Source organism: Aspergillus vadensis, assembly GCF_003184925.1.
Source record: "Aspergillus vadensis CBS 113365 unplaced genomic scaffold BO88scaffold_1, whole genome shotgun sequence".
NCBI lineage: Eukaryota > Fungi > Ascomycota > Eurotiomycetes > Eurotiales > Aspergillaceae > Aspergillus > Aspergillus vadensis.
The window spans coordinates 2,235,486-2,258,134 of record NW_020292039.1 but is presented as its reverse complement, the minus strand read 5'-3'; the positions used below and the strand labels follow the sequence as shown (position 1 = coordinate 2,258,134).

General features: G+C 51.0%; 9 protein-coding genes across 9 annotated transcripts; 5 read left to right on the top strand and 4 right to left on the bottom strand.

Moving 5' to 3' along the window:
- The first annotated feature begins 453 nt into the window (after positions 1-453).
- BO88DRAFT_22940 (putative copper resistance-associated P-type ATPase) lies at positions 454-4,767 on the top strand. The gene has a single exon (XM_025702057.1). It carries the CDS (start codon positions 662-664, stop codon positions 4,436-4,438), a length of 3,777 nt encoding a protein of 1,258 aa, XP_025568595.1. The 5' UTR covers positions 454-661; the 3' UTR covers positions 4,439-4,767.
- Positions 4,768-4,808: 41 nt separating this feature from the next.
- On the bottom strand, positions 4,809-6,960 carry BO88DRAFT_400474 (crossover junction endonuclease MUS81). Its single transcript, XM_025705581.1, has 4 exons — positions 6,755-6,960; positions 6,528-6,697; positions 6,073-6,479; positions 4,809-6,023 (listed from the first exon to the last, which is right to left on the bottom strand). The coding sequence occupies exons 1-4, from the start codon at positions 6,844-6,846 to the stop codon at positions 4,941-4,943; spliced, it is 1,752 nt and encodes a 583-aa protein (XP_025568594.1). The 5' UTR covers positions 6,847-6,960; the 3' UTR covers positions 4,809-4,940.
- Positions 6,961-7,389: 429 nt separating this feature from the next.
- On the top strand, positions 7,390-9,863 carry BO88DRAFT_400472 (DUF3292 domain-containing protein). Its single transcript, XM_025705580.1, has 5 exons — positions 7,390-7,727; positions 7,779-7,988; positions 8,048-8,559; positions 8,615-8,842; positions 8,900-9,863. The coding sequence occupies exons 1-5, from the start codon at positions 7,437-7,439 to the stop codon at positions 9,690-9,692; spliced, it is 2,034 nt and encodes a 677-aa protein (XP_025568593.1). The 5' UTR covers positions 7,390-7,436; the 3' UTR covers positions 9,693-9,863.
- Positions 9,820-11,059, bottom strand: BO88DRAFT_22898 (SDR family oxidoreductase). The gene has a single exon (XM_025702056.1). The coding sequence runs from the start codon at positions 10,898-10,900 to the stop codon at positions 9,947-9,949; it is 954 nt and encodes a 317-aa protein (XP_025568592.1). The 5' UTR covers positions 10,901-11,059; the 3' UTR covers positions 9,820-9,946.
- Positions 11,060-11,980: 921 nt separating this feature from the next.
- BO88DRAFT_421145 (putative C6 transcription factor) lies at positions 11,981-14,221 on the top strand (the record flags this gene model as incomplete). The annotated part of the gene is made up of 4 exons (XM_025708488.1): positions 11,981-12,095; positions 12,203-12,335; positions 12,418-13,493; positions 13,566-14,221. The coding sequence occupies 4 exons, from the start codon at positions 11,981-11,983 to the stop codon at positions 14,219-14,221; spliced, it is 1,980 nt and encodes a 659-aa protein (XP_025568591.1).
- Positions 14,074-15,463, bottom strand: BO88DRAFT_400469 (uncharacterized protein). The gene has a single exon (XM_025705579.1). It carries the CDS (start codon positions 15,313-15,315, stop codon positions 14,335-14,337), a length of 981 nt encoding a protein of 326 aa, XP_025568590.1. The 5' UTR covers positions 15,316-15,463; the 3' UTR covers positions 14,074-14,334.
- A 159-nt stretch (positions 15,464-15,622) lies between these two features.
- BO88DRAFT_400468 (uncharacterized protein) lies at positions 15,623-17,242 on the bottom strand. The gene has a single exon (XM_025705578.1). The coding sequence runs from the start codon at positions 17,197-17,199 to the stop codon at positions 15,790-15,792; it is 1,410 nt and encodes a 469-aa protein (XP_025568589.1). The 5' UTR covers positions 17,200-17,242; the 3' UTR covers positions 15,623-15,789.
- A 231-nt stretch (positions 17,243-17,473) lies between these two features.
- Positions 17,474-20,020, top strand: BO88DRAFT_440165 (uncharacterized protein; the record flags this gene model as incomplete). Its single annotated transcript, XM_025709765.1, has 4 exons — positions 17,474-18,244; positions 18,300-18,770; positions 18,794-19,712; positions 19,763-20,020. 4 exons carry the CDS (start codon positions 17,474-17,476, stop codon positions 19,813-19,815), a joined length of 2,214 nt encoding a protein of 737 aa, XP_025568588.1. The 3' UTR covers positions 19,816-20,020.
- Positions 20,021-20,359: 339 nt separating this feature from the next.
- BO88DRAFT_355474 (isoflavone reductase family protein) lies at positions 20,360-21,636 on the top strand. The gene has a single exon (XM_025703706.1). The coding sequence runs from the start codon at positions 20,524-20,526 to the stop codon at positions 21,535-21,537; it is 1,014 nt and encodes a 337-aa protein (XP_025568587.1). The 5' UTR covers positions 20,360-20,523; the 3' UTR covers positions 21,538-21,636.
- Positions 21,637-22,649: the final 1,013 nt, after the last annotated feature.

Below are 22,649 nucleotides of genomic sequence, written 5' to 3'. Positions count from 1 at the left end.
TGACTTACATCACCTACACACAGTAGCATTTCTTCTCCGTGGAGGGTGAAGTGGGTAAATGACTGAAGTGGAATGCGCCATTTGTGCGCGGCCCCAGAACATCCTCACTTCTTCTTTTGACGCACAAAACGCGCAGCTTTGCCTCCTCCCTCCCCCCTTCCCTGATCGAAGAACCCAGAAACATGATGTTAATAATGATTCATATTTCTTCCACTCTCTCCCTCCTTCTCTGGCCTATTTGTAGAGAGTTCGCCCTTCCTCATCCCTTACTTGTTGACTGAGCAATTGCGATCTGCAATCATAGGCGCCGCTGTCAGTAGGCAATACTCAATCTCAGACAGGAAAAGCAACATCTTACCTCGCAACTCTGTCCACTTGTCGCTCTCATTGCTCGAGAGGCTTTCCCCTGCGCTAATACGCCCGCGAGGCGTGTTGCATTAACTGTCTCGTCTTCGTTGGGTGTCAAATCCCGGTTGGAGCTCTGGCGTCTTTTGACATCAACTGACAAGACCCGCCGTCGACGCCTTCTCTGTTTCTCTCTATCAAACGACTTTCTCTCCCTGCCGAGCTCTCTTACTGCTAGGCAGGGCTTTAAAGCAGTGATTGAACCTGTCTTTTCTGTCCTTTCCTTATCTCTTCCTTTCTTCCCCCCCCTTCGACAATGTCGCCGACGGCAGCAGACACCAACTCTCGAGCTCCTGCTGGACAGGACTCGAGACTTCTCAGAAGCATATTCTTTGTCAGCAACATTCATTGCTCCTCTTGCGTCGCATACATCAATGAAGTTCTATCGGACATTGTTGGGGTGAGGGATATCGATGTGTCGGTTCTCACCCATGAAGTACGCGTCGTTCACAGCGCAGAAACAGACCCGTCACGCCTTGCTTCGGCTTTGGTTGAAGCTGCCTTCGAGGTTCATCATGTCACTACATATGAACCCAGAGGATCAGTTATTTCGGAACTTGATACAACTTCATGGCTACCCCGCGACTCAGTGCTCTTCACTACCCAGCCTAACATCCACCGAGATCCAGCTATGGGAAGCCGACATGTCGACAACTGTGACGCTTGCAGGAAAGAAGAGCTGGATAGCCTCGCGGCCGGCGAGGATTTGGCGGATGCTGCTCGCCGCCCGCGCGACCGCTATAGTGGTCTTCGAACGGGTGGAAAGCCCGGTCCAACCCAGTCAGAGGTACAGAGTCTAGTAGCCCGGGCGTCAGCCGAAGAAGTTACACCCGTGGAGCCGCCCAAGACGCCTCATGATTCAGAAGATAAGGAAAGGTTCAACGCTCGTGTGAGCATTGGTGGTATGAGCTGTGCTTCCTGCGCCAACAGCATCACGAACGAGGTGAAAGAGTTGGACTTTGTTGAAGACATCACCGTCAACCTCCTTACCAATAGTGCTACTGTCATCTTTACTGGCCCGCAGTCGAACATCGACAAAGTCGTCGAACAGATCGAAGATATCGGTTTCGAAGCGTCGCTAGATGAGGTCAATATGATCAAAACAGCCCCCGCACGCAAGGAGGCCCCTTCGAAATTCGTCGCTGAACTTGCTATCGGCGGCATGACGTGCGGTTCGTGCTCCGGGGCAGTTACCCGAGGGCTGGAAGAGCTTTCTTTTGTCACTACTGTTTCGATCAATCTCTTGACCCACAGTGGGAGAGTTGAGTTTGAAGGGCGTGATCATATTGATGAGATCGTGGAAAAGATTGAAGATCTCGGCTATGATGCTTCGGTCGATAATGTGACAGCCCTGGTGGCAGATAGCGATGATGAGCCTCTGGAAGAACGGACACTGTCCATCCGTGTGGATGGTATGTTCTGCCATCACTGCCCTGACAAAGTTGTCAAGTCCTTGGAAGCTTTCCCGGATGTTAAAGTCGATGGCAACCTGTCCGTCAAGAATCCGATTCTTGCGGTTACCTATACACCAAAGCCACCCTCTCTCACAGTGAGAAGTATACTTCGGACAATCGAATCAGCCCACGATGCTTTTACTGCCACCGTTTATCGTCCTCCGAGCGTCGAAGATCGGTCCCGAGCTATGCAGCGCCACGAAAGACGCCGACTGTTCACCCGATTTATCTTTGTTTTGCTTGTGGCCATTCCCACGTTCATCCTGGGTATTGTATTCATGAGCTTGGTGTCATCAAACAACAAGGTTCGCAAGTTTTTGGAACAACCGATGTGGGCTGGAGATGCCTCGCGCCTCGAATGGGCCCTTTTTATCATGACAACCCCGGTCATGTTCTATGGTGCTGATATTTTCCACGTGCGCGCGATGAAAGAAGTCTACTCTCTTTGGCGTCCTGGAAGTCGTGCACCGCTCCTACGCAGGTTTTACCGGTTTGGGAGCATGAACCTCCTCATCTCCGCCGGTACGACCGTAGCCTATGTCGCGTCTTTAGCTGTTCTTATCATGGACGCCGCTATGGGCTCAGCGTCCAACACACATAGCTCAACATATTTCGACACGGTTGTGTTTCTCACTATGTTCATTCTTGCCGGGCGGTTCATGGAAGCGTACAGCAAGGCAAAGACCGGGGATGCGGTCGCATCTCTTGGAAAGCTGCGTCCGACAGAGGCTTTGTTGAGGATCAACGCAAGTGACACAGACCTACCCGGTGACGAAAACAGACTTGCGGAAGATGGCTATGAGCGGATCAACATTGACTTGCTAGAAATTGGGGATGTAGTTAGCATACCTCACGGCGCCTCACCACCTGCGGACGGTGTCGTCGTTGGGGCTGCTTCATATCAGTTCGATGAAAGCTCGTTGACAGGAGAGTCGAAACCAGTCCACAAGTCAGCAGGTGATCAAGTTTACACCGGATCTGTGAACGTCGGGCAGCCCGTCGAAGTTAAGGTCACTGCAATCGGGGGCTCCTCGATGCTGGATCAGATCATCTCCGTGGTGCGAGAAGGTCAGAGCAGACGTGCACCGCTGGAACGGGTTGCGGATCTATTGACCTCTCACTTCGTCCCAATCATCACCCTGATCGCCATTCTGACCTTCGTCATCTGGCTGGCTCTCGGCCTTTCGGGGACACTGCCCGATGATTACCTTGACGTTTCACGCGGCGGTTGGACATTCTGGGCATTGGAGTTTGCGATCGCAGTGTTCGTCGTGGCCTGTCCTTGTGGTCTGGCACTCGCCGCCCCCACGGCACTTTTCGTTGGCGGCGGACTAGCTGCTAAGCAGGGTATTTTGGTCAAAGGAGGAGGCGAGGCGTTCCAAGAAGCGAGCCGACTCGACGCCATTGTGTTCGACAAGACGGGAACCCTCACAGAGGGCGGCAGCTTGCAGGTATCCGAACACGAAGCCCTCATTTCGGACCCCGACGTATTACAGGTAGCTTGGACACTTGCCCGAAAGCTCGAAGAAAGCAGCAACCATCCGATCGCTCGAGCAATTTCGACTTTCTGCAAGGAAAAGCCCTCCGTCACGATCACCAGCGCAGACATCGAAGAAAGGTCGGGTCAAGGAATGAAAGGCACGTTCACTGTATCAGTGCCGAATCCCAACGAGAAATCCGAGACACCTACTCAATACGAAGCTGCCATCGGCAACCAACGTCTCCTACACAGCCTAGAAACATCAGACTACGACGAAAGCCACCTATCTAAAACCCTCTCGAAGTACCAAGCTGCCGGTAAATCAACCGCCATCCTATCTCTCCGCTCCCAAAACGAACCCTCCTTCACCCCGGCCATCGTCTTCGCCATCTCCGATACCATCCGACCCGACACCGTCGAAGTCATCTCCAAGCTCCAAAAGCGCAAAGTCAATGTATACATGTGCACCGGCGACAACAAAACAACCGCGCACGCCGTCGCCGACATGGTCGGCATTCCGCGCTCCAACGTCATGGCGAACGTGATGCCAGCAGGCAAAGCCGATTTCGTGCGTCAAATCCAAGACAGCAGCAACAACTTCATTCCGCAGACCGACTCCGAAGCAGAAAGTCAACGAGCCCCAACAAGCAACCGCTCCATCGTTGCCTTCGTCGGCGACGGCGTCAACGACTCCCCCGCCCTCGCAGCAGCAGACGTGAGCATCGCCATGGCGTCGGGATCCGACGTCGCCATGAACTCCGCTAGCTTCATCCTCCTCAACTCGGAGCTCGACACCATCCTACAACTTGTCCTGCTTAGTCGTCGCGTCTTCAACCGCGTCAAGTTGAACTTCGGTTGGGCACTGATTTATAACTGCTGCTTGGTGCCTGTCGCTGCTGGCGTCTTCTATCCGATCGTTAGTGGGCATAAGCATGAAATGGTCGGTGGGGAGCTTGTGCTTACTGATACCCATTGGAGACTGAGTCCCGTTTGGGCAGCGTTGGCCATGGCGTTGAGTAGCATTTCCGTCGTTTGTAGTAGTCTGGCGTTGGGAATTAGTCGCAGGTCGATTAAGAGGGTGTTTGGGTTGGGTGGGTAGTTGCTTAGGTGGTCATGGTTTATGTTTTCCTCAAGGAACATGGGTTCGGGTTGCCCCATATGGGTATGATATTTTGCTATGGTGGTATTTTTTCCCCCCGACTATGATATTTGATGAGAGCTACGGTTTGGTATTCGGGCATTGCTATGTATGACGGATGAGACTTGAATCATCCTGGTGATGATGAGATTGAATGTCAATGACTATTTACGTGTGAACTTATTAAACTATATAAGGCTGTAGCTGCTATGGCTTTCCAAAGGCGTGGGGCATAAAGCATGCTTTAGTAAGAAGCCAAGTAGGCATTTGCTAGTACTAGTCGTTTGTAGTGTATCTGAGATTCTTGTCAGATGTTCTCTTTATCTAATTGACTGAATGTACTGGTCACCAAGTCACCAACAGTGCGCTTTATATAACAGTCATCCTACAAATTGAATGGCTTCCGCTCTCATGCATCACTCGTGATTTATTCCTAATATATCCTCATACTTCTAAAAATGAATCAACCATCCTCACCCCATACCTCTGCGATCTTCTTACTCAAAACCTTCGCGATCTTCTTCCGTCCAACGAGCGTGTGCATCCGTTCTGAAACCATATCCTCCCGGTCCTTCGGATCAAGCTCCTCAAAAGCACGGATAAATGCTTGCGGAGTCGGCCACCTTCGTTGAATCTCGAGTGCCTTTTCGCCTGTCACGCCCCGGATGCACATGAGCATTTTCAGGAACACGTCACGGAGGGTTAGGACGTCGGATTTGGAGGTTAGGGCGGAGAAGGTGGAAAACGTCACGGCGTAAGTGGTCTTGGGGCTCTCTGCTCGGAGACGTTCCAAGGCTGTGAGGTATGATTGGGAGGAGGAGAGCTGGCGACTAGGGATTAGACTGAGGGTGTTGGAGGCTGGTTCACCGGTTGCAGAGGGGTTGAACATTCTGCGCAGTAGGAGGGTCATTCTAGCTAGGTATTGGATCGTGTCGTCGAGGTTCTTGGTTCTTTTGACGAAGTAGCCGTTGACAACTTGTGTTGAGGCTATGGCGGACGCTACCATTTCGTTGTATTTGCCTGCCATGGCGGTGTTGGGGTCTGAGGGGACGGTGAACTCTTCGATGAGATAGATGACGTTTTTCACTCCTGAGCGACGGAGACGGAACTTTTGTTCGTGGAACCGTCCGTCTTTCATGGAGCTGATGAGATCGTCGATTCTTTTACGCTCAACGATCCAGTCGAGCATGACTTCGTCGCCTTCTTCGCCGTATTGGGATAGGAACGTTGGGTTGTGGAATTTGGCTACCCACATGACGTCGCCTAGTTCTAGTGCGCGCACTTCAGGACTGGCTCCCTTTTTGTGTAGTTCGTTGGTAATGTAATCCCTGTCTTTGGATGAACGGACTTCGCGGTTGTCCAGAACCAGCTGGACTGTGAAGCTGTCGGGGGGAATTGTAATGGGGGTTACTGTTCCGTGTGGGGTAGGTTCCCATCCTTGGGTATCGTTATGGGCTGTGGGTGCTTCGTCGTCGATTACCTGTGTGATGTTGCCACCTATGCTGTCCTGTAATTGGGAGTCCCCTGTATGGGTTGTACTTGGCCCCTACGCACGTTAGATGTTGTCGTAGCAGAGTGGGTAGTGGCCTTGTTACCGATTGATTTCCAAACGCCAAAGTGCCTTGATTTGACGGCAGGGCGACCTTCTTCATCCTTTTCGCCACCTCCCAACCCTCTTCTGTGAGTGCATACTTTTTCAGAGGTCGTCCGAAATCATATACAATCTCCTTTTGCAGAAGCGTCTTCATTGAGCTCCAGGCAGTATGGAACTTGGACGACTCGGCAGGTGCCGTGAAAGAACTATCGCAGTTCGGCTGTGCCAAGTCAATCAGTTGTGCCTTGGTTAGGCCCTGAGAAGAGTTCTCATTGAGAGTAGCCAGGGCTAAGATCAACGCATAAGGCCCCGATCGTAGAGTCGGGACATAAGGCCTTGCCTTTCGAGGTTTCTTGGCTGGCTGGCTTTCTGCCGTGCCCTCATCGGATGCTCTTTTGCTGCTTGCCGCTACAATTCTTAGACCTGCTCGAAGATGACAGAACTACTAAGACTTACATTTCTGAGGATGCTCTGGCATCGGCAGCGCATTTTCTTCACAGTGAGCCTTTAGCTTCTCGGTCAAGCGATCACATAGTTTGGGGCCAAGTCCGTTCAGCTGCTGAGCCTCGGAGGGGTGTTGAAAAACTAGAGGACAGGCTTTCATCGACTCGTAGGCCTTTTTATATCTGTGCATCATCAGCATCAAGCCCTACGCTTGTAACGAGTTATGGGATAGCACCGACACTATGGCACCCTTGCTGTTGCGTTCTCGAGCCTCGTCTAGCCATTCTTTGATCCACCCCAGTAGTAGGGGATTAGCACACGTCTCACTCATTGTTACGAATTTAATCGCATTGACATGGTGCGGGAAGAGACAGAAATAAGGGTGTCATGCAATCAATCCCATAAGCAATTCTGATGTTCCTGAATAGAAAACTAGAATGGTGTTCTAGGCCTGGGAGGCGGAGATCGAATCTACTGGTCTGGAACGCGGCATCGGGATGTCCTCACGCGTATTTCCTATTTAGGCAGAATTGCTTTGCGCCACACAATAAGCCACATATGTGGCGGTGCGATTACCACACTAGGTTTTGATTGGCTGGGTTATCAAGTATGCAGTCGCATCGGCGCCATTGATCTAGAGTACAACGTCTATTCCAATTGGTAATTAAAAATCGAAGGCAGCGATCGATCAGGTAGTAAGCTACTCTAAAATGCCCCTGATCTAAGAAGATTGGGTCGAGGTACCGTATGCTGACGCACTCCTGAGATTCCAGGCTTTTGCACGATCGGTCCGTGACGACACAGCCATGACGTATTGCCTACCCCGGCTTTCAAGAGACCCTCAAAGCGCATCTCCTTTCCCCATTTTTGAGCCCATAATTGCTCTATTATACATGCATCAATACTAAGTTCTTGTGCAATATGTCACGGAGGGATCCAACAAAACCAGCAGAGCCTGTCGCGTATAGCTCGAAGACCAGCGGCAACGATATCTTCGCGGCTGATCGCGTCACCACCGAGATTAGCGGTCCAACAGACAGTCATATTCTTTCTAAGGTGGATCAAGATGATAAAGGACTGGCTCAGAAGGCTGGACAAACAGACACTGTCACGGATGTGGGCTGGAATCAACACCCCGACGAGCTTGACGAGCAGATCGTGTCCGGAATCTCAAATGAAGATCTTTGGATGCTGATTCGACGTTTCAACAAGGTACGGCGCCTGCACCCTTCAATACTAGACCGCAGACTGACTCAAACACAGCAAATCTATTATGTGAAAGCGGTGCCGCATCCCCCCCTGCAACGACTGGACCTCAACCGGGCCGAAGATGAGCAATTCTCCCCTGATAAGCTGCGCGCTACCCTTGAGCGATTCTACACAACCATTATCGTCTCGTTAACTTCATTCGTCAATCATATTGCCAGGCTACGCTCATGGAGGGAGCGCCAACGGACAGCGGCATTCTGTGCTGTAGGTCATATCTGGACGTCCTTTCATCTCTGACTCGGTTGACTGGTGTTGAATTTTAGGTTTATTTTGCTGCGTGGGCCTTGGATCTGCTTGCTCCGACAATCTTCACCCTTCTAATAGTGCTGGTTATTAGTCCTGATAGCAGGTCATACTTGTTTCCTCCTGCTCCTATAGCTCTGGTGGATAAGGATACCGGTGGCGTGCAAAAGCCCAAAGCCGGCGTCTTGGGTTCCCATGATAGTATCGCTGGGGCACCCGAGAATATGAAGGGTGAAGCTGCCGAACAGGAAGCTAGCAACCTCTTTACAAGCGTTGCTAGTGTTGCTGTTGGTAGCGTTGCCGGCAAGCATGATCAAGGGACACCTGATGATGCCCCAATGGAAGATAATGCTCCAGATGTGATGAAGCTTGCTACCAGCGCAGCAGATGCCCAGACAGCTGCTCGTGGGGAAGCCCCGGACGAAGCTCATGATAAGACTAGGCAACCCATGAGAGATACCGTTTACAACGGTGCTAACATGGCAATGCGCGTGCTGAGCGACATAATTGACACCTATGAACGGTTTGGCAAGTATGTACAAATCGCAGCACCGAAAGCCACACTTATACGTTCTGACCTGCTATAGCGCTTTGTCACCAACTCCTCCGTTCTCCATCGTGACTCCCTACGTCCGCCTAACAGCCGTGCTATCTGTTGGTTTCCTGATCTCACTCATCACTTCCAGCTACGTCTTTGTCAAAATGATTACTTTCGGTACTGGATTCGCTTTCTTCGGAGACCCGATCATTTGGCGTGGTGTGGCCTACTTGAATCGCGAGTACCCCCGATGGGAGAAATTGCTCGAGCTCCAGAAGTACGCAACCCCGATCTCTTCAAATAAAACATTAACATAGTGCTAACACCCCACTAGCTCCCTGCTGAAAGGAATTCCCACCAACGCACAACTCACCCTAACTCTTCTCCGAATCGGCGAAGCCAACGGTGCCCCCCTCCCACCACCACCATCCCACTCCCTCCACCAAACACCATACCACCCGGCCCCCATCAACGACAAGGATATCAACATCTCCGCCTCAGAAGAAGAAATTAACCAAGCAATCGCCCCCTCCCCCGAACCCGTCATCGAAGAACACGAAGTACACCCCAAACCCCACAAGAAAGGCTTCATGAACCGCATGATCGGCTTCTTCCGAGGCACCACCGCCACAGGCATCCAAAGCAAGCTCGCCGTTGACCGAGCCCGCGCAGCCGCCGGCTCCAAGCACGCCAAACCCCGCGTCGGTGTGCTCCGCAGCAAAGGCAAACTCACCCTCCCATCAGGCCCCATCCAATTCGATGGGCGATACAAAGGCAAGCGGGGCGTCGTGGTGCTCGACCAGTCCCAGAAGCCACCATTGCTTTACTTCACGACGGACCAGACCGTGCAGTTGGATAAACCTGGTCTGGAACATCGGCCGAAAGGCACAGTGCTGTTCACGATGCCTGTGACGGATATTTTGGAGATGAGGAAGATCGGTGGACTTGGGTGGAAGGGGAAGTTGGTCACGGGTTGGGCTGTGGGTGAGAGTAAGGAGGTTGTGGATGGAATGGTGCTTACGGGGAGGTTGCCGGAGCAGAAGTACCAGCTTACGGCTATGAAGACTCGCAATCAGTTGTTTAATCGACTGGTTGCTATTGATGGACAGGTTTGGGAAAGTTATTGATCTTGGTTTGGATGCTTGCTAAGGTGTTTTTCAGGTTTGGAAGTAGTGAGGTCTCGAGCTTTGTTGAGGTGGTGAATGGTATGATGGTTAGGAATTTGTGCATATGGGAAAGTTGGAGATATGGTCACAATGGGTTTTGTGTACAGATGTTTTATTGTACTGGTATAATTGTATGAATATGAAGTCTACTTACATGTCTAAACATCCATGAAGAAAACATCGTGGGCAAAGTACGGAATGTGGAGCACGAGTATTCATTGCTGTCCTATCTCCACTTGATAATCTCTTACTGCTTGCTCAAACGAAGAGTCCCGCTTGAATCCCAAAGAAATAGCCTGAGAGTTATCGAAGCGAGTAGGCCAAGAGTCCAAGATCGGCCTGAGGGTCGGATCCTCCTTCTCCGTTAACAGATCCAGCTTATCCTTCCCTGCAACCTTCTCCAAAGCATCCATCATATCCTGAATAGTAACACAAATACCAGGAACATTAATCTGTCGAATATGAGGAGGCAACGCATCCTTCGACAACGATAAAGTATGAACAAGATTACGAACCAGAGTCTTGGGCGAGCATAGCCAAGACTTGAACGACCTATCCTCCAGCGGAATGACACACTCCTTGCCGTCGAGCGGCTCGCGGATCATCCCAGAGAGAAAAGACGAAGCAGCGGCCGTTGGACGACCAGGCCGGACAGAAATAGTGGGAAACCGAAGAGTAAAGCCCGTGATAAAGCCACGACGGGTGTACTCATTGATGAGAGTCTCACAGATGATCTTCTCGGCGCCGTAGGATGACTGCGGTGTCGGGATGACGTTGTCGTTCACTACTTCGGGGAGTGGCTGGCCGTAGACAGCCTGACTTGAGGAATAAATCACCCGTACGCCGGGACAGGTTCGGCGGAGAGCCTCAAGCAGGTTCCGGGTGGCGTCTACGTTGACGCTCATGCCTAGATCGAAGTTGGCTTCTGAGCCGGATGACATGATTCCGTGGAAGGCGTAGACGGCGTCGAGGGATTTGTCCACGACTGCGTCTGCGCCTTTCAGAAGGTCTGCTGTCACTGAACGTGCATTTTGAGGGTATGCGACGTCTGTGGGGATTGGGGGCTCGTTGATATCGGTTAGTGTGACGGTGTATGATGGGTCGTTGAGGAGTTCCTTTGCGAGGAGTTGGCCGATGAAGCCGGCTGCTCCGGTGATGAGGATTTGCATTTTGAAGGGTTAATTGAGGGGATTAGTGGTTGTGGAGGGAGGAAGGCGTGGGAATTGGTTGTTTGTTAAGGCACTATCAAGTAGACACTACCAGTAGTATGCTCAGCTAGCTAGCGGTCGTCATTGTGGGATCGTCTCGCATTAACTCCGAGGGTAGGATATAGCTTGTGCTCCGCAGCCGGACTTTTCCCGGCGCAAAATGCAGTCCATGACGTTTTGCTCAGGAACTGCTCTGCTCTTCTCGGAGGATCTGCAGGTTCTTCTGGGATATGTTTAATTGTACTCAGATAAGATTCGAGAGTGTGGTTATTTTGATTGTTACCCCTCGATGCGCCTTGTGGTTACTTGCCACGAGAAGTTGGACGCGGGGAAAGTGGTGAGTGGGAGCTGGATAGAATTGGTTGATGCATTCTGTGGAATACAAGATATCAGCATCCTTGAACGACAGACAATTGAGATCTTTCTCGGTCTCCTCATCCTGCCATTGTGCGCAACAGGGACATCAGGGACTGAGTGAGACGGTCGGGGGTAATTGAGCCGTGGATACCGACTGGCGGTGCCCCGCATTCCCCAGATCCCGTGCCTGTTGCTGGCCTGGAGAGAAAACATTGAGACCTGAAGTAGTTTGCAGCTTGTCCAGTGTGGTACATAGAAGGCTATGCCAATAACAGAATATAAAGAGTATGTAGGGAATAATTATCTGTAGAGCTGAGTAAATTGGACAGTTGATGGGTGAGTTTTACGATGACAATGGGGAAGAAATGCTCGTGTCTTGGAAATCCCCCATGGCGCCAATTGAAGCGGGGTATGCCGCCATCGCCAGATTTGTCTGTCTCCATCCCACTCACTCTTCTCCCTCATCGTTGAAGTTTTCTTCCCTCGCATCTCTGCCTCCCTCTGGACCCTTCAGTGGATATTGGTTGTTCCGCCGCAACTAGTTTGAACAGACAAAGCAACACTATCTGACTAGCTTGACATTTAATCTATTGGACTTGGTCCGTCCCCACTATTGTCAATCCCATATTGGCTGCAGAATACCGGAGCATCCCCGATCAGTTCTTAGTCCATGATCGAGCAACCATGAAGCGCTCCTCGCAAGATGCCGACTTGGAGGCCCCACGACCACATGAACGTCGACCCTCTCTCGTTCCTGATGGACGCCCTGCGCCACCCAAGATCTCCAAGGCCCGCGCTTGTGAGTACTCAGAGGCCGGACTGCAACCGAGGCCCAAGCAATTAGCTTCAAGGTGTGCTTGGGCTTGATGAAACTAGAAGTTTGAAGCTGATGCTATGGATATATAGGCGCGGAGTGTAAGCGTCATAAAATACGCTGCGAGTTCAAATCAGGAGAGGCGAGTTGCACCAAGTGCATTCGCAGCGGGATCAAATGTGTGGTCAATGATTTCTCGCAGAAGTTCGTCGACGATGATGTGATGTGAGTCTCTTGCCATTCGGGGCTTTCCTGCAGGAAATGCGGAGTATAAGAGCTAATTCCGACTGTTCTGCGCTGGGTACAGGTGGAAATCACAAGCATCGGCTACCATACAACAGCTTCAGGCGGCAGTCTCGCATCTTCTACAACAAGGAGGTCTGCCAGATCTATCGACCTTCATCTCTGGTGACAGCCAGAGCGGCCCCAGTCCTGTCGGCTCTCAGTCAGAGCGTCGCTTCTCATCCGAGGCATCACCCACTGATGTCAAACCCCGAGAGCCGGGTATTGTTATGGATGTGACCCGGGAACCTTCCCAAGAACCAGACTTACAGGACCGAGAGCTAGTACCAGCACCAATGCGCAGTTTATACGAGGTCACCAAGCTCCGCAATCTGCGGAACAATCCCATAGAACAGCCGAAGCTGACGCTTCTGGAGGAGGACTTCATCTCCAGAGGGCTGATCTCGCTTCATGAAGCCGAAGAGCTGTTTGCCTACTTTAGCAGAACTATGAACCAGCTTCTCTGGGGAGGGATAGTCTTGGTGCATCGTGATCTCACGTCTGTCCGACGAGCATCGACATTACTGTCAGCAGCTGTTCTAACAGTCGCTGCCCTCCATATACCGAATCGAACGGAGACGCTCAACCGTTGCTACAACGAGTATGTATCGCTTGTGTCGAGCATGTCATTGACAAGGGCGCACACACTTGATGACATTCGCGCTCTCTGCGTCGGAGCGTTCTGGTTATCCGAACTAAGTTGGAAACTTTCTGGGCATGCAGTTCGAATCGCAACGGAATTGGGTCTTCATCAAAGCTATCACAAATTAATGCGTGGTCATAACGATCAGTATGAGCGCGCTCAGCTATGGTATCTTCTGTATGTGTGTGACCATCACTTTAGCATCGCCTACGGGCGTCCACCAGTCATCCATGAGGATGCAGCAATCAAGAACTACGAATCTTTTCTTCAGTCACCAATGGTAGTGCCCGGGGATATTCGGCTACTAGCACAAGTTGCCTTGTTTATGATCCTGACCGAAGCGTATCGGACATTCGGGACCGACACAGAGCAAGCCCTTACCGAAGAGGACTTTGGGCAGTTACGCGTTTACAATGTAGCTATAGACCAATGGCGGCTGTTGTGGCAACCCCGATCTGGTACGTGCTTTTCAAGTCCTGTTTGGATTAAAGTCATTTTCATAGACTAACCGTCGTGACTTTGGACTGCAGCCGATAGCCCCTATGTCCGAACATATCCCTCGAAAGGGGTTGTGCTTCACTATCACTTTGCCAAATTTCAACTCAACTCACTTTCTCTGCGAGCTCTGTCACCGACAAATACCCCGGTCTTCTCCATGGACCGCAAAGAGTCGGCTAACATTGCCATCTCGTCTGCTATGGCATGTTTAAATATGGTATTGGAAGAGCCAGATATTCGCGACGCCATTGTTGGGGTTCCGATTTTCACCCACACGATGGTCACATTCTCCGCCGTGTTCCTCTTGAAAGTTGCAATAAACTGGAACTCTGCGTATCTCAGTCTCGACGGCCGCCAGGTGCGACGTCTGGTCGAGAGGGTGATTGAGCTGTTGAACTGTGTCTCGGCAGGGGAGAGACATCTGACGAGACATATTGCCCGGGGCCTTGGTAAGATGTTGGAGCGCTTCGACTCTTGGGACGCATGGCAAGCAGGAGGGGCACCTGTTGTAGCATCCGGGGGTGTTGAGCGCGCAGGTAGTAGTGATGTTCCTGGGGGTGCCAATGCCATGGCCCAGGGGTTTCCTCCACCGGATTTGATCTATGATATGGTTGGTACATACGGGTTTGGGTTAGATGAAAACCTCCTAGACCCTAGCATGGCTAGTTTCGAATTCTTAGCACAATGAGCCATGCCCTGATATTGTGGGCTGTAAGAGTCAGACTACTGAGGTCACAGTACATCGTAATCTGGATTACTTAATATAGATAGAGGGCTATAGGAGACCACCTTCCGGCCAAATCAAGGTGCTTCCACATCTGCCTCGTCGCCACTAGGGACATCATGAACAGTTGCAGAAAATGCTTGGCTACGCCCCCGACTCTGTCTCTGGGCTTTCTTGCCTGTCGCCTTGGTGAGAATATCTTTCACCTGCTCGAGGGAATACCCGAGCTCCGCTTCAATGGCTGCTCTATACTCCTTTTTCAGCTGCCTCTTCTGTCTTTCTTCCTCAAGAAGGCGCTGCTCTTCCGCCAACTTATAGTCTTCAATAGCAGCGCGCCGAATCTTGTTCTCGTGAATGAAACGTTCGCGTTCTTCGATTTTCCGTCGAATCTCTTCGTCGTGCAGCTCTTTCCTAATCCGGGCCCGCAGTCCCTCCTCTTCTTTCTTCTTCTTCATCTCTTTCCATTCCTTTTCGCGTAACGCAGCTTTGATTTCTTCTTTCCTCTTGGATTGCTCCTCGGCTCGTCTTTCGGCTCTCTTCAGGTTTGTTCGCTCCTCTTCCCTTTCCATCTCATCCAGTCTCTTTAATCGCTCCGAAATCTTGTTTTCGAACTCTACATCACTCTCTATCTCCATTCTGAGTCTCTGAACACGCAATTCTTTCTCCAGCCGGTCTATCTCTTTCTGCTGTTTGCGGATCTCACGGTCCAGCTGTGTGTCAGATGAGTGCACATCGACAATGGTAAACTCTGGACGTCGAGTAGGGAATGATGTATCGTGATGGATGGTGCCTGTTGCTCGGGGCCGTTGATGACGATATGGGAGATCAGAATCTGAATCCGTATGGGAGGACACCCTGACTTCTGGACGCGGCCTCTCATAAGACCGGCGCCTTCGAGCCGATCGTGGTTCTGAGGAAGGTTCATAAGGCGGGAAAGACGGAATGGCTCCTATAGCGGGGTTTTGTCGACTATCTTGGATAGGCTTTCTGTCCTTGGGTTGCCCCCTCCTCGACATGGGAATCGTCTCGACGACCCGGTCACTCGGAACAAAACTCATGTTGGTGCGAGCTGTACGGCAGTTGTTTGTAACCTACAGAGTTGCTGTGTTGCTGGGAACTCGAGAGCAGAATACCCCCAGGCGGGCGATTTGGCGCCCAGCGCCGCACAGATAAGCAGCCCGACACTTGCACGGGTCTTTGCCTAGCCTTGCTGGAACTATTGCGGGCAGAGTGGCTGTACCACAGAATTGGCCTATCCAGCCTCGCGCAATTGTGCCAATCAGAGGTTACTCAGGTAGTTGGGAATGTCACGATAGTATCCTTAGCGCTGACATGCATGCCTGCATCGAATCAGACCTAGAAGGTAGATGATTAATAGCCTTGGTCCCCATTCACGCTTCTCTACATGCTCTACGGGCTTTTAGAAGTTGTCAAGTCACCGCCACCGCTTTTTGTCATCCGATGTTATACAGGCTTCGCAAAGTTCAACTGCTATATGCTATGTCCTTCTTGCTGAGCTTTTTATCGATTTCTCAACCCGATAACCGTGTGGACGTTGTTCTCATCCCAAAGAAATCCAGGAGAGCAGCCAGGATCTGAATAAAGGTTATCAATGACGGATAGCGCAATAAAAGCACCAGCACCTTTTCAGGGCCTTCTGTATTTTCACTCTCTTTGCTATTCCTTGGTCCGGCTGCTCCGTTCGCTTTCGCTGGAGCCACCAAACTGGAGTTTGCGTGCAGTACAATCCTGGATGCCTGTAATCCTTCTTGGTCAACAGCTTGTGGTGTTCGAAAAGTGTGCACAGCATGCCCAAGCTTTGAAATGCACGCGTCTACTGGATCACCTGCGTCGCAAGACTCCCCAACATCCATCAATGTTTCCGAGGAAGAAACCGAGTTGAAGCCGGATGACCGCGCTGTCTCGGTGTGGTGCCCGGAATCCCCTGGATTGGGCAAAAGGCCCGGTAGACTCCCGATACATGAGTCTTCAAGCATGCTCTGTGCAGTGTCGGAGATGTTCTCATTACTCTCTGCGAACGATATCGGCAATGCAGCAGGGATCTGCACCGGAATGCGAAGGCAATTCTCTCTTTCCATAACCATGGGAAGATCCTGTACAAGACGATCTAGACGAGGGCCTGAAGGCTGCGCCACAACATTTGGATACACCAGAATATCACTGGATCCCTCGTCACTTTCATGACGGGATGGGAATCTCAACTGACGGACCTTTTCTTTGAAGCGGTCCCTGCCCTTCTGTAGCTTTCCTTTGATCTGAACCCGCATGAAGAAGGGCCTCCCCTCATGCTGGAAAGCAAAGGCAGTGCGGATCATATTGCTATGAATTGATTGAAACTCAGGGTCCTCCTCGCGTAGCTCCCACTTTATGGTACGATATTCTGAACCGGGCTTTTGCGCAGGGCGCAGGTTACCTGTGAATGTCCAACGGCTATCATAAGTAATCGACTTCTCGCTATCGACACCGATACCACCGCCGCCGTTTCCGAGTACAGTGACTTGAGGCGCAAGGTGCAATATCCTTTTCTTGACCACACTCTTTGGTTCTCCGCTGAGATATTTTGGCCCGTAGTGATCGGTTAGATGGAGGCGGACAGGCTTATTTGGATCTGGCTGGTGCTGGGGGGTGCCTTGCAAAGTGATTTTGACTGTGGCACTCAGTAGCCTACAGTCTGCGGGCTGGTCGAACGAGAGATCCATGTAAACAATGCCCGCAGGTCTCGATGCCTCGCCCAAGCATCCCCATTTCGACTGGGACGTCCGAAGTCGGCAGTCAGCGCGTGCTTTGCCGACTTTGCGGTGGCACACGCTAGAATCCTGAAGATCGTCAAGCTCGAGATATTTTCGACCATATCGCCGCTCGTAAGTCGGCCGCGAATCCCGACCGGTGGTGGATGATGAAGTTTGGGTGGTCCCCGACATAATTTGGGTGATGAGAGCAAGATGCCAAATCCCCAATCCCCGCGACCGTCAACATCGATTAAATAGTAAGGGAGCTTACAGCCAGTTAGTAGCGGGTTGTTGGGTGCCGCCTGGCACTGCCACCGGACAAACCACTAAGAGGGAGGCGCTAATGCAGACACTCCAGACGAGGCTGAATTAGCTCCTCAAATACGAACTGATATCTATTCCTCGTGGGCCTCCTGCAGATTTGCTGTTGCCGCGCTATTACTTCGTCAACAAGCACTCTTTCAAAATGAACGATATTCGGGAAAGGCCCTCCTTTGCTGGAGGAAGACGATCAGAAGATCGAAAAGACATCTTCAACCGTTCTTCCTGGGATGAACGAGCGGTTCATGGAAGTGCGCACGGTACCCTTGCTGTTCCCGACAGGAATGCTCATTTCTTCCGTGCGGAGCCCAATCACTCTGGAGAAGCAATTGTCGTTCGCAATGCTGCAGCTCATAACTACGATAATGGCGTTCCTTCACCAGATACCTCCCCTAGGGTACTACCGGTAGTACAGGATGGACCACAAAATCCTACGTCTTCCATCTGGACTCCTTCATCAACAAAAGATACGACCATACATTATGAGATGGACATTGTTGAGGACGTAGGAATTCTATTAGAAGAGTTCTCACGACTAAAAAGACTAGGCCATTTCCAGGAGGCGGAACAATACTTCCAAGATTCTTTATGTGCTTTTATGGAATTATCGCCAGTTACGATTGAGTTCGCAGACATGCTAGTCGAACAAGGCTCCTACGAGCGTCTACATCGCGTTCTGTTGCAGCATCAACAGCAGGAGCTGAATATCTCTGACGGTATCTCAAGCCTCCAGGAGGGTAGCCCTGCCAAGTTTCTGTACCAAGCGAACTTGCAACTCGTACAGGGTTTTGCGGCCATGCAGTCCCACGGATCTCTGGACGAGGCATATGGAAAGGTCCGATCCTTGGAGCGCCAAATGCGTTTCCTAAGGCGACGAAGGAGGAACGACCCGACACTTGACCTGGACTCGGCTGAAGTAGGAGTGTTTCCAAGCAGTTTCTGTGAGAAGAAATTACTAAGAGTATAGGCAGGTGCAAGTTATCCGTTATGCTCTTTTGATTCTATCGAAAGTTGAGCGAGAAACCGATCTGATCCTAGAACATGAATTCGATTGCTGGTCTAATTGGCACTATTTGTACAGATCTCTGGTGACTGAGGGCCGAGTATGGGATGTGCGAGACCTAATGCTAGCTTCTATCCAAGCGGAAGGTGCAGCAAATGCTTGGAACTTGATATTCGGAACAGAACTTGGTTCTTTCAATGAGCCGTTCCGCAAGCTGATGGACGACTGGTGTTTGCATCGGTATGATGAGTCAACATATCTCTCCATTCTGGATATTCTAGTATCTCTGAGTCGCAGTTTGTCTTCATGGTCTATCTCGATCCCAGAAAGACAGGACCTGCTCACTGCTCAACGATGCCTCCAATATGCGCAAGCCCTTGCAACATGCCTCAAAGAGAACAACCCGCAGCTGGTCAAATCTCGTCCATACCTTCAGTGGGTTTTGCTGAAGCGGAATTGGAGCGGAAGCTTCTACTCAATACCACAGATCTGCGAGGCCATCTTGACAAATTTCCAGGCCTGACAATATGGAGGGATTCTATTCCCATCTATCTCCCAATAAAGACGGAGAACCCAAAGTGGAAGGCACACCTAGACGGGGGACGGAACCATGATCTTCTTGTAACCGTTCTTCAGACAGCACAGGACCTGAATGACTACAGAACTGAGGTTTTATGCTTGGGTGAGCTAATCTATCGCTCGGTAAACACGAGCGAAAGGTTAACTCGGCTTTCCAGTCTCCAGAAGTCCATCCAGGGGGATGTTCTCGGCTATCAGCAGACTTTCCTGTCATGTTTTCTTCTTGCTCACACCACACAAGACTACAGGCGTCTTCTAGATGGCCTGAGAAATATTCGGGAATCGAAACGATCCCTGAGATTTGTCTATTCTCTGAGCGACTGGTGTGCAATCGTCATCGAACGGGCTATTGCACATTGTCTAGCTGAGGATACATCGCGTTCGGAAGAAGCTTTCCAAGACACTAACGAGGGATTCTCTACCTACCTCCCGCAGTACATAAAAGATCGGCTGGAGGGGCTCGGCCTGGATAAGGTCTACCTTGCGCCCCCAAGGACTGGAAAGCCTCACATTCCTGAAATACGACAACGCAGTAGGACAGATGTTCCTACACCGAATCAGGATACTCGACCCCACAATCCATTTGAGAGCTCGCGTGACGAAAAACATGGGCAATCCAAGTCACTATCACCTCTGCAACGACCAGAGCGCACGTACACAGGATCTGGGGAAAGCGATGGTGATGACGACGAGTATACCACCGACAGCAGCTTCGACACAGCTAGATCAGATGATGGTTGGATGGATGATGAGCAGGGCCATTCGACATCGCTCGTTCATAGGACTCAACAATTTGGACCAAGTGAGTAAATATTTTAAATTAGTTGCAGAATTATTACTAACCTTATCTAGTTTCCAGAAGTGCGACTGGTGAAGACGTCAGTAGTAGCATATATGAGGAATGAGTGTGGGACTCTGGGTTGTGGGATTTCAGGCTTAAACTGGCAATTAGGACACAACCTCTAAATAAATGATTTTCTCTTCTTGAAGGGTTCGACGAAGAAGTCTCTGTTAATTTGAGCCGGATTTGTGGACGTACGGAGTACACGTCCTCTATATCTCTACAATAGTATTGACTGTGTCATCTATCCGATAGATCTTTTAAAAATGCATAAACATAGATAAATATACACAATCAATGCAAGAACTTCCCCTTTTTACATGGGACAGGTACGCAGATCCAAAAGAATAGATTAAGAGCATCACTTCGATGTTGACTGTTCCAAGCCAACATCAGACAATGAGATGTTTGACTAGTTTGCAATAAATTCAAACAGCTCCTTCCGACCACAATCCACCAATAATCGGATGTGATTTCAGTTTGTCCTGTTTGCTAGTGACGTAGAGCGATGGCTGTTGCAGCTCGTTCTACACCCCATCGAGCGCGATATTCATCCATCAGAGGCATGGATGTCTCCGATTGAGGAAAGATGAGAAGCAATGCAAACAGCCATTAGTGAATGCTACAGTAACAATCTAAGACCTTGGTCCACTATAGATGAAGTATAAAGCATGAACTAGAGCATCCCGCTCCAGCCTTCATACTTCCAACCCAACTCACTTCCAATCCCATCTCATCCCAACACCACTACTCACTACTCCAGTATACAAAAATGACATCTCCCCAATCCACCACTCTCCCAATCGTAGCCATCGCCGGCGCAACCGGCCACCTAGGCAAACACGTCGCCTCAGCCTTCCTCACCTCCAACCTACGCAACCGCTTCTCGGAAATCATCCTCCTCTCGCGACAAGGTAGCCACCACAATACTACACCACCAACCGACCTTCCCCCCAACAGCCCCAAACTCACCATCCGCACCTACACCGAAGATTCCATCCCCAGCATCACTCGCGCCCTCCACGGCGCTACCATCCTCATCAACACCATCGGCCCCTCCGGCCACTCCTTCAAAGAGAAACTCCTACACGCCATCCCCCAATCCTCCATCGAGGTGTACTTCCCCTCCGAATTCGGGGTGAATCACTACGTGCACGACTTCCCGCATCTCGAATGGGACGCGAAGAAGAAACACATGGCGCTGGCGGAGCAGCTACTACTACTTACTACCCAAGGCCCGAAGAAAGTGAAGATCTGTCGTGTCTTCTGTGGGTTGTTCCTGGAGGATAGTATTGGTCCGTGGTTTGGGTTCGATACGAAGCGTGGACGATATGAGTGTGTTGGGAGTAGTAGTGGTGAGGTGAAAGTGTCGTTTACATCACTCGGGGATGTCGGGAGGTGTGTGGCTGCGTTGGCGAGTTTGGGGAAGGATGAGGTGCCTGAGGTGGTGCATGTTGCTGGGGATAGTAGGAGTGTTAAGGAGATTGCGGAGATTATGGGGGAGTTTGGTGGTGGTGAGATTGAGGTGGTGGAGATTGGGTTGGAGGGGTATAAGAGGGAGGTGTTGGAGGGGATGAAGGAGTCGTGGGATCCGGCGCCGTTCTTGAGGTTTTTGATGGGGGAGGGCAAGATTATGCATACTGCTAGGGTTGGTGGTGGGTTGGGGGATGATCGTGAGTTGGTTAATCCCGGGGAGAGGTTGTGGAAGTGGGAGACGCTGAGGGATTTGGCGAGGAGGGAGGGCGGGAGGCCTTGGGAGGATCATGTGTGGCCGCCGGTGAAATAGAGGATATAGTTAGGGTTTAGATTGGTATTTGTTTAGGCTGCTAATGTATGTCTGTTTCGCATATTATGTTGCAGTAGTTGCAGTAGGTGGTGACTGGGGGTTGGACATCGGGTAATTTGCATGTCGCATGTAAGATTGCAGGTTATGATGGATGAATTGGGGAAGCATCAGTGCCGCTGTGGGGGGATCAATCAATCTTGGTCTGTGCTTTTCCAGAAGAACTTCCGCATTGCGTTTAGCCTGCTTGCATGAAGTACGGAGTAACTGGTAAGATTGCAGCATGTTTTGAAACAGATATTCATGTATGGGGGTATCGATACGCGCAGGATTTCAATCCTGACATCATGATTATTGCTGCTTTTGGTGTCCGGGCCGTACTTTACTTCTTGCTGCCACGGCCTCGGATGGTTTATGAGCACAACCTCCTTGGGGTATCGTTGTACCTGTCACAAACACCAGAAACACCAGAAACAACCCCCCCTTTTGCCCCGGAGTGTCTGTGCGCGTCTTTCCCCGTCCTGCTTGCTTGTGCTTGTATCTCGCCAGGCACGGTATTTCTCATGTAACCTCTACCTTACTTACCATACCTTGTGCTCACTCTCTTCTCTTCCTTTTCGGATCTTTGTCTTTCTCACCCATCCATCCATTTCTCTCCATCTCGGCCTTTTTCTCCAGTGTGGATTCTCCGATCCATCCACACTCACTCTCTCTTGTCATGCAACACGGTCCGGATCACCACCGAGATCGCAAGAGTCATCGTCATGGATGGATCAACTCCGCCTCAGACCCAACGGATCATCCTCACTCGGGGCTGTTTCAATCCATGGTGAGCTGAGGGAAACCGACCATCATCAACGCGAAGTTGTGTGGGTGGTACACGCACCCGCCCCTCTTGTCCACCCTCGGGCGACTCTAAACCCCACGGCCAGTGGTGGCTTATGTCGACGGCCAGCCGCGACAAGCAGCGTGCCGGCGCAACTCCAGCTCTCGTTTCTTCTTCTGTCTAGCTCCAACCCTCTTGACTGCCACTGCGCGCTTTTTCTTTGCGCCAGGCAGTGCCCATCCATGCTTGGGGAGGGAGGGTTACTGCTGACTCTCGCCGTCGCTGAAGT